The sequence below is a fragment of the Cynoglossus semilaevis genome, chromosome 4 (assembly GCF_000523025.1).
Source record: "Cynoglossus semilaevis isolate Cse_v1.0 chromosome 4, Cse_v1.0, whole genome shotgun sequence".
In the NCBI taxonomy this organism is placed as follows: Eukaryota; Metazoa; Chordata; class Actinopteri; order Pleuronectiformes; family Cynoglossidae; genus Cynoglossus; species Cynoglossus semilaevis.
This window is the reverse complement of record NC_024310.1, coordinates 15,259,734-15,268,823: the sequence shown is the minus strand read 5'-3', so window position 1 is coordinate 15,268,823 and position 9,090 is coordinate 15,259,734. Positions and strand designations below refer to the sequence as shown.

The 9,090-nt window shown below is 44.8% G+C and overlaps 2 protein-coding genes across 3 annotated transcripts in view; both read right to left on the bottom strand.

Moving 5' to 3' along the window:
* Positions 1-354, bottom strand: part of LOC103378383 (steroid hormone receptor ERR1-like) — a gene marked incomplete at its 5' end in the record, with an annotated part of 3,335 nt that extends 2,981 nt beyond the window's left edge. Inside the window, one exon of the mRNA XM_025055246.1 lies at positions 76-354. Within this exon, the coding sequence (XP_024911014.1) occupies positions 76-354 (279 nt within the window). The remainder of the gene's footprint in view (positions 1-75) is intronic.
* Positions 355-2,150: 1,796 nt separating this feature from the next.
* Positions 2,151-9,090, bottom strand: part of ltbp4 (latent transforming growth factor beta binding protein 4) — a 31,599-nt gene continuing 24,659 nt past the window's right edge. The window contains exons 26-37 of one of the 2 annotated variants that reach the window (XM_025054863.1): positions 7,737-7,862; positions 7,456-7,593; positions 7,090-7,365; positions 6,729-6,800; positions 6,311-6,439; positions 5,955-6,095; positions 5,716-5,868; positions 5,429-5,536; positions 5,223-5,340; positions 4,849-5,141; positions 4,359-4,505; positions 2,151-4,216 (exon numbers count right to left, since the gene is read on the bottom strand). In XM_025054863.1, coding sequence (XP_024910631.1) covers positions 4,074-4,216; positions 4,359-4,505; positions 4,849-5,141; positions 5,223-5,340; positions 5,429-5,536; positions 5,716-5,868; positions 5,955-6,095; positions 6,311-6,439; positions 6,729-6,800; positions 7,090-7,365; positions 7,456-7,593; positions 7,737-7,862 — 1,844 coding nt within the window. In that variant the 3' untranslated portion in view covers positions 2,151-4,073. The remainder of the gene's footprint in view (positions 4,217-4,358; positions 4,506-4,848; positions 5,142-5,222; positions 5,341-5,428; positions 5,537-5,715; positions 5,869-5,954; positions 6,096-6,310; positions 6,440-6,728; positions 6,801-7,089; positions 7,366-7,455; positions 7,594-7,736; positions 7,863-9,090) is intronic. The other variant, XM_025054864.1, reaches the window with a different exon arrangement.

The window sequence follows — 9,090 nt, the reverse complement described above, 5'->3', positions numbered from 1 at the left end:
AGCAGGAACATTGTTTTTAAAACTTGTTTCCTCTTCTTTACCCAGTGATTAAAACGATACATGTGAAAACCTCACCTGAACTGAAAACAAGTCAGCAGGTGACACCTCTGAACCTCCTCCACTGCTGGAATCAGTTTCTGATGGAGAGTCAGGCACCGGAGCTCCACGAAAGAAGATGCTGGAGTTAAAGGAAAAAGAGGAGGAGGAGAAGGAGGTGATCTGGTCACAGGGGAGGAAGCCTGGGTATGGAGACCTGAAGGTGGCTGTGATGTCCACAGGTGTGAGGTGAGACTCATTAGTGGGAGAGCAGTAGGAGGAGACAGGGAGGCTGAAGAGGAGGAGGAGAAAAGATTTTCATCAGTCAGATCCACAAATATGATCTAAGGGAGGAACAGTGTGTGTGCATGTATCTCACTGCTGCTGTGAACTGCACTCTAAGTCCAAGTTCTTCAGTTCCATGGTGCTCTGGTTCCTCAGTGGTGTTCCAAAGGTTCTGCTCCAGCTCAGTCAGAAAAAAAGTCCAATAAAAAAGGAGGAGCTAAAAAATAATAATGTTTAAAAAGACTGACTGGACGTAGCCTTGAAAGAAAGGTTGGATGAACTTGATGCTCTGTCTCATTTATCTGATCCCTGTCTCATAACATAGAGGAGGCGGGGACTGTTGGATCAGCCAATCATTGTGCAGCACCATTGGTCAGAACATGGGATTGACCTACTCTTCTTCCCCTGTCATCTGGATTGATTTAGACAGTGGCAGATGTAGGTCACAGCTTCGCTGACTGTGTTGATGATGATGATGATGATGGTGAGAAGGAGGAGGAGGATGAGTTTTCAGAGCTGAAAGTTTTTATCAAATACAGTTGTGTCTGAAGGTGTAGATTAAAGTTCTTTTAAAACTTCAGATGGAAATTGAATGATTGACAAAATGTCATTGAACAGTTTTTTCTTCTCAGAGCTGCAGCTGCTCTCAGCCACACAATGAACAAACACAGAAGTGGAAAAATGGAAAACCAGACACAGTGTTACCATGACAGTCTAATGTTGACCACTGTTTAACACTGTTCACTTTTTTATTATTGTAGTGGCACGCTGCACCTGTTTAACACTGTTCACTTTTTTATTACTATATTTGTAGTGGCACGCTGCACCACTGCACCACAACCACACCCACACCCAGTCATCCTGATCATTAGACTACCTGTCAAATTGTGTTTTGTTTTTTTAATAGAATTTAAGGATCTAAGTCCATCCATCCATCTTCATCTCCTTATCTGTTACCAGGTCGCTGGGGCAGCAGTCTCCATGACCGCCACCCAAATCACACTGCACCACACCGGCCCCTCTTGAAGGTACCAACCGCCGTAACCAGGATTCAATCTTGCCCAGGAGGTGGGTTCCACACCAAGGACAGAGACATTGCCTCTGGGCCAAAGTGCCACAAGAATCTAAGTATTTAGTCATTTGACTTTTTTTCCATTTGGGTCTTCACTAGTAATGACAACAAGAACAAAGACTGTTCTGTTCAGGTGTTGTTCTCAGGCGTGTTGTCAGTTCATCCGTTTTTTTTAGGCTAAACTGTTGGAGTTTTTCATATTTTAGAAGTTCTCTACACATATTAATACTTCACCCAGTAGAGCTGCCATCTACAGTAAGATAATCTGAGATAAACTCACTAAGTCTGGATTCATCACCTGACCCACATACCTGCATCAGAACTGGGTCGCTGACTCACAGTGGTGGAGCAGAGGCTGCTGGGTGATATGGTTGGGGAACAGCTTTATAATTGTTAAATAATATATATTTAAATACTTTAGAACCTCAGAGTGTTTATGCATGGATTCTGATTTACACGTTGGTCTTGATGAAAGTGAAGTAGTTCTGCTGGTTTGAGGAGGCCTGGACCAGTACCAGGTCCCTAAGGAGAATTAAACAATGCATTATTATTTTAATTTTATAGATAATTAATGTCAAAGATGATTTATTTTGAAATGAAAATTACCACAGTCTAGTTGATAATGATAATTTCAGTTAAAGTTAAAGTTCTCTGTCTTCTTGTCTTCTGTTTTTTTTTTTTATGAATTATTTGGAATCCTTCACTTCGTTGTTGCAGGAGCAGAGCCAGTGGTTAACATACAACACAATAGCCGTACTTAGGAGATATGTGCAAATTTATTTTCAGTTTCCATCTTGTAAACAACAATTTAAAAAAGGAGTACATGACAACAAAATTGCGCAGAAACTGTGTGTGTGCGCATCCATCCAAGAAGGTGGAGGCAGCTCATTACTACAAAATAAAGTTTAAACAAATACAACACATTTCATTTGTTTGGATTTACTTTGTTACTATTTACATAACATATACCAGCAAACTCACAAATGCATTATGGGTAGAAGAAAACATTAAACATTAAAAACCAAAAAGTAAAAATTAAATTGTGATGATTATTTAACGGTTTTTACATTACACACAGGTGTCAGAAGAGCAGAAATTCTATTCATTATATTCATTTCTATTCATATCTTTTTACATGGGTGGAGTCACAATGTTGATTAGTTTGTCTAGTAATCCAACTCAAATGGAACTCTACCTGTGTCTTTCTTCTGATATAAATACTGTATCAGAAGAAAAACGAGAGAACGAGCTTTAAACAACTGACATTAGTTGTTGCAACAGTCCTGTAGCTAACGTTAGGTTCAACAGTCCTGTAGCTAACGTTAGGTTCAACAGTCCTGTAGCTAACGTTAGGTTCAACAGTCCTGGTACAGACCATGTTCCAGGGTGTAACCACACCTGATTATTGCTAGGGTTGTCTGTGCTCCAGCAACTAAAAAGGTTGAAGTGGAAGATGAATGAATGATGAATGAATGATTCAGTACAATCATTACTTTAGAATGAGTGACAGGTCAATTTTAAAACAATGTTTGTGTCTGTCTTTTAAAGTTGGGGTCAGTGAGCTGTGGTTGCTGCAGTGTTAGATAGACAAGGGACGGAACACAGTGAACATGAACAACACAAGGTTTCACACACAGTAGGTACAGTAAGGATTTCTGTTTACAGCACATCGATCGTGACTGGAACCTTTGACCTGAAGTCTTTAGGCCTGAATAAAAAATCAGAGGACGTTGATTTGATTCTCTGATGTTCTGATCTTGGTTTAACTCACTGTCTTGTCTCCGACAGACCAGTGACAGTCTTCATGCTCAGTTCAGTGCAGTCTACTTTGTTTGTCCAGTACATGGTGGCCCAGTTCCATTTGTCTTTCCTCTTCTGATTCCTCTCTCCCTGAAGCGGTGTCACAGGGTTCTGTGGCAACAATCCATCTCTACAGAATTGAATTCTTTTCTATAAAAAAAACCTTAATCAGAAACATCATCAGTAAGAAAAGTGACACCTGAGTGATGTCAATACTAACTACAAACATCAATATTAACTTTTAATTATACATTTTTGATTTCTCTCATTTTGACCCATCAGAAAAACTGACATCACAGGAGCCCAAATACTGGGCCCTGGACCAACACCAGATCGTGGGTCATTTGGTACTAGCCCACGGAGAAAAAAGGAATAAGCATGATTTAGTTTTTCTTAAGAATCAGTGTGAGCTCTGATTTATTTTTATTAGATTTAATATTAATTATTAATCCTGTCTTTTTATTTTGTCATGTTTTTTGCTGCCTCTCGTCCACTGGTCTGTAAGGATATAGTCTGACCTGAGGTCACTGTTTGGTATGAAGGTTTTCCTGTGGTCTACAGCAGAATGTCAACAGGTTTGTAGAGATGAACATTGACTTTAGTTGACAGTTCCTTCTCTTGTTGTCTCATGTCAGTCTAAAACTCTTACCTTCTCCCTACACTTTAGAATGAAAGGAGACACTTTCCACCTGATTGTAGAAGACTTCTCCGGGTAAGTCTCAGGGACGGGGGTGAAATGGGACTGGGCCTGGATCCTGGTCGAGGATATTTAGTCAAATCTGAACCGAAGTGAAAAGCCACTGTATTCAGTCATCATCTAGTCCAGTCTCTAAATGTTAGGACCAGTTCAAACAGTTGTGATGGTTCAGTCTGGTCCAGTCTACGCTGCCACACAGTGGTTCAGTCTGCGGGACATGACGTATCCTCGCCTACAGATGCAGCGGAAAGAGCCGTCGGTGTTCACGCAGCGGGCGTTCACACACGGGAACTCCAACCTGACTCTGTCCTCACACTCGTTTATGTCTGCAAACACACGCACACACGGACATGTTAGTCACATTCCAAACAGCAGTTTGAAGTGATAGTAAAAGCTTCATCACACTGTGAGTCAGGGTCAACTCTGAGGTCAAAAGACAGCAGTTTACTTCTGACTGATTCTTCATACCTATGCAGGTCATAGAGGTCATGTCCAGTTCGTAGCCAGGATAGCAGTCACAGGTGTAACCTTCAGCAACACGGATACACCTGCCGTTCTCACAGCCGTGCAGTATCCCACAATCCTCTGCTGTGCTCAGACCTGCATAGACGGGTCCTGGAAGACGGGACAATACAGAGAGTTGTGTGATGGACATGTGTCAGGCTCCACCCACTGACTGATTGACTGATTTAAGTATCAACTGCAACTGCTCTGATGTCACATGTTAAACTGTGTAACATCAACTAGTGCTGAGGTTTCATGTCACATTTAAGTACCCTTCACATCACAACAGGTGACACAGAGGAGGACATGCTCCCCCCAAATAAGAAAAGCTGATTCTGGGAGCACTGACAACACAAGAGTTTCAGTGTAAACACACCTGGATCTAACCCACTGCACCTTTAAGACGTGTGTCCTACAGCCTGACCTTCTGAAAATCCCAAACCTGAACACTCACGTTCATACACTCTCCTTGGGGCTCCAACTCCTGCTCCTCCTCTGCTTCTTTCAGAGAAAGGAGGAAACAGTGGCCTCCATGTTTCCTCATCATCCTCCTCCTCCCTACTCCCCTCATATGGAGCCACAGGCAATGGTGCGAGGCTGAGAGGAGGACCATCAGGCCTCAGTGGTGGAAGAGGTTGGGCACCAAACCCTGCCTCACTACGGGGGTCAGGAGGGATGCGGAAAGATGGCGGTCTAGGTTGAGTACCATCAGGGGGGCTGTAGTCTCCCTCCGTGAAGAAGCCAGTGCTGGGGATCAACGGGTGAGTCAAGGTTAAGAGTTAAGGTGATGGTGTTCAGTGATGAGGGTGCATGACTGCTTTGTCTCACTTGTAATCAGGCTCAAGAAAGGCTCTGGCTGGAGGATTGCCCCCTGCTGGAGAGTAGTCTTCATAATCCGGAGCAGTGGGGAAGGAATCTGGAAAGAAGGGAGGGAAACGAGGAGGAGCTGAGGAGCAGCGCAGAAAGAGAAGTAGGAATAAGTGGAGTAAATGGGGATTAAAAAAATAAGAACAAATTGACAGGTCAGATCATACAGCTGGATCCTCGTCGACCCGGTCTCACTCCTGTATCTGTTTCTGAAGAATCTGGAAATCCAGGTGAGTGAGGAGGATGGTAGGAGCTGCACAGGTAGGCGTAGTCGCCTGAGAGGTGAAGGGGAAAAAGTGTTTTTTCAAATCTCATAAAATGAAACTGAACCACTGAGGAGCATTGATGTTTGTTGTCTTTAGTGAAGGGAGGTTGTATCCAATACATGGCTCTCCTGCCTGCTGTGGTCTGAGCCACATGTTTGTTTGGTTTTGTTTTCTTTGTTTGTTATTACCAGAGTCGGTGGCAGGACAGAGGGCACACTCCATCCCCCAGCCTTCACCATACAGACAGCAGCAGTCAGTGAAGGTGACCTGGGCTCCAATCAGTGGACTCTGACACATTAGGTCAGCTGACACATGCTGCCAGCACATGGACAGGTTCTCATCTGCAGAACACAAGAAGACGACTGTGAGCAGAGACGGACAGAAGTGAGTGGAAGACAAAGGTGAAGAAGGAGGATGGATGCCTTACCCACAGTCAGGTGGGAGGAGTTGACACAGTTCCTCTGGGTGTCGTCCAACACCAGTGGAGGTGGACAGCTGCAGTAATACGAGCCAACCGTGTTCACACAGGCTCCACCCACACAGGTCTCCTCCTCACACTCATCATGATCTGACAATGAAGAGGCAAATAATGAGATGTATGTATACATTTATAAAGTTAACATTATATAACAAATGTAAAATTCAAAATTCATAAATGTAATTAATGAGAAACAGCTCATTCAGTTGATTTGATATGAACTGGTTAACCTTGAAATTTGGAGTGTCAGCCCTGATCACCAAGCTGTCTGTGTGTGTGTGCGTGTGTGTGTGTGTGTGTCATACCAACACACTCCAGCAGGGTGCTGTTATAAACATAACCACTGGAGCAGTAGCAGTTGTATCCGGGGATGTTGTTGACACACACTCCATTCTTACACACCTCAGGATGGAAACGTTTACATTCGTCCACATCTGTCAGCGTCAGAGGAGAAGAAGAAAGTGAACTCCCTGTCATTGTGACACTGCACACCACCAAATGTGACCTCTGCATTTAACCCATCACCAAAGTGAACAGTGGGAGCAGTGAGTGGGGACGGAGCCATGCTCAGAGCACCTCAGTGGTAACTTGGCAGCTGGTGGACTCAAACCTGAAACCTTCTGGACCCAAGTCCGCTTCCTTAACCACTAATCCACCACTGCCCTAGATGTGTTATTGATAAGCCGTGTGTGTGTGTGTGTGTGTGTGTGTGTGTGTGTGCACCTCTGTAGCTGAAGGCTCCTGGTCCTGTAATAATGTATCCTCTCCCATTGGGACACAGTGACAGGAACTCAGCTGCAGACACAAGAGACACTGGTTGGTATTTAGTGAGTGAAAACCTGCAGTAACAACATGAACTCTTTTTTAAACTAACATTAAATCAGAATCATGAATACTAATGTGACTGGGCAACACGGTGGAGGAGTGGGTAGAACAAGCCTTTTAAGCTAAGTGGATGGTGTGAATGGTTGTTCATTCCTCCATGTGACTGGAGACCCCACCCTCATCAACACCCCGCTGACCTGTGACCCCTGGGTAGGATCAAATGGCTGGATATCAGTGAACCAACAGTGAGTGGACTCACCTGTGTCAGGTGACGGGCAGGTGTGGTACTGACAGCCCAGCCCCCAGGCCTCGCCCACAGTGCAGCAGCACTCCTGCTGGCTGGTGTTGGTGGCCAGCAGGTTGCAGGTTCCTCGCTCTGCCAGGTTATAGTAGCACTCCCTGAGTTCACCGGGACGAGCTGGAGGAAGTGGGGGGTGTTTAGGATCAAAACCAACCACACCAGTGTTGGAGGAGGAGGAGGAGGACGAAGAGGAGGATGTAGCAGATGAAGAGGGGTATCTGGGAGCCACATGTTCTGCAGGAGAAGAAGAAATCTTCATGAGTTGACTTCATTTATAAGGTATCTTGTACTGCCTGTGTGTGTGTGTGTGTGTGTGTGTCTGACCTGGTCGTGCAGTGCTGACACACCTCCTGGTGGTGGGCTCGAACTCTCCCTGGTCACATTCACACATGAAGGATCCTTCCACATTCTCACACCGGGCAGAGCCACACACACCCTGCAGCGACTCACACTCGTCCTCATCTAAGAGACAAAGACAGACAGGGACTGCTAGAAAAAGTGGTGGCTGCCAGAAGGGGGCGTTGTGTTGTTTATGTATTTAGGTGTTTCAAACTTGAACGTGAATTTAAACTCCTATTTGTTTGTTCCACAGTACAGTGACGTACCCACGCAGGACTTTCCATCAGGTGTGGAGGTGAAGCCCTGGTCACACACACACATGTACGTCCCGATCACGTTCTGACAGAAGGCGTGGTCACCACACACTGTCTTGTTGACACACTCGTTGATGTCTAAGAGTGAGGAGATGCTTCTGCTCATTTTTAAAGTCAAATTAAAACTGTATTAACTAAAGGTACTTGAACTCACCAGCACAACTTCCTGTCTCTGTGGCCTGGTATCCAGGCTCACAGGAAGTGAGGCAGCGGTAGGACCCAATGGTGTTTTCACAACGCTGTGACCCACAGACTGACCCATGAGACTGGACGCACTCATCGACATCTGGACAGGAGTCAGATTATTACCATGAATCCCAGCAGGGCTTTTCTTGATGTAAGGCAAGAGCACTCACCACCTCACCACCTCACCACCTCGCGGCCACGACTAATTAGTTTTTACATAAATCTTTTATTTCAATGTAAAAAGTACTTCACAACATTTTGTTGAAGAAGTACTGTACTGAATTGAACATCAATTGAGGTAAGGTGTGTGTGTGTGTGTGTGTGTGTGTACCGAGGCAGGTGGTCTTCTCAGGGTTGGCGGTGAAGCCAGACTGACAGTCACAGTGGAAAGATCCAGGTGTATTCACGCAGCGTCCGTCCAAACACACACGCAACTTTGAGCATTCATCTACATCTAAAATGAGAGAGTGAGAGTGAGAGACAGAGAGGGGGGAGGGCCATTACATGTAACACACACACACACTCATCAAGCAGGCCAAACATGACATCAGAATTACATCATCTCCTGAAGTAGAACCAGCCGTGAACAGTGAGCTCAGTGTGTTTCTGACTGAGTGTCGCTGATGTTTATGGCTCTGCAGAGTAAAACTGCTGTAACTACAACACAACCACACAACTGTCAACCAAGTAGCTGTTGCTACTGCATACAAACACACGCACTCACACAAAACATTAATATTTGTTCTGGTTCTGACTGCAGAATATATGAACTGAGTCAGAGCCAGAGAACAGTTCTCCAAACAGAACTCCAGCCAGTGTGAGTCACTGCTCCATCACTGGACTGAGGGAGATGTGGACCAAATACCTGTGTGTACCGGTCCCACCAGTCTGATCAAAACTAGACCCAGCAGCTCAAACCTACACTATTCAGATCAGTGAATGAAGTAGTACTACAACTTGTACTTTTAGACATTACTGAGACTACACACACACAGACTGGCTCACTGTTGTCCACTCCTGTCTTTCCCATTGATTCTCCCGTTGACTGTGTCAGTGTGGAGACAACCTCTTTAAACAACCTCTATTGTTGGCTGAAGCAGTTTGAAATAACATCTGAGTC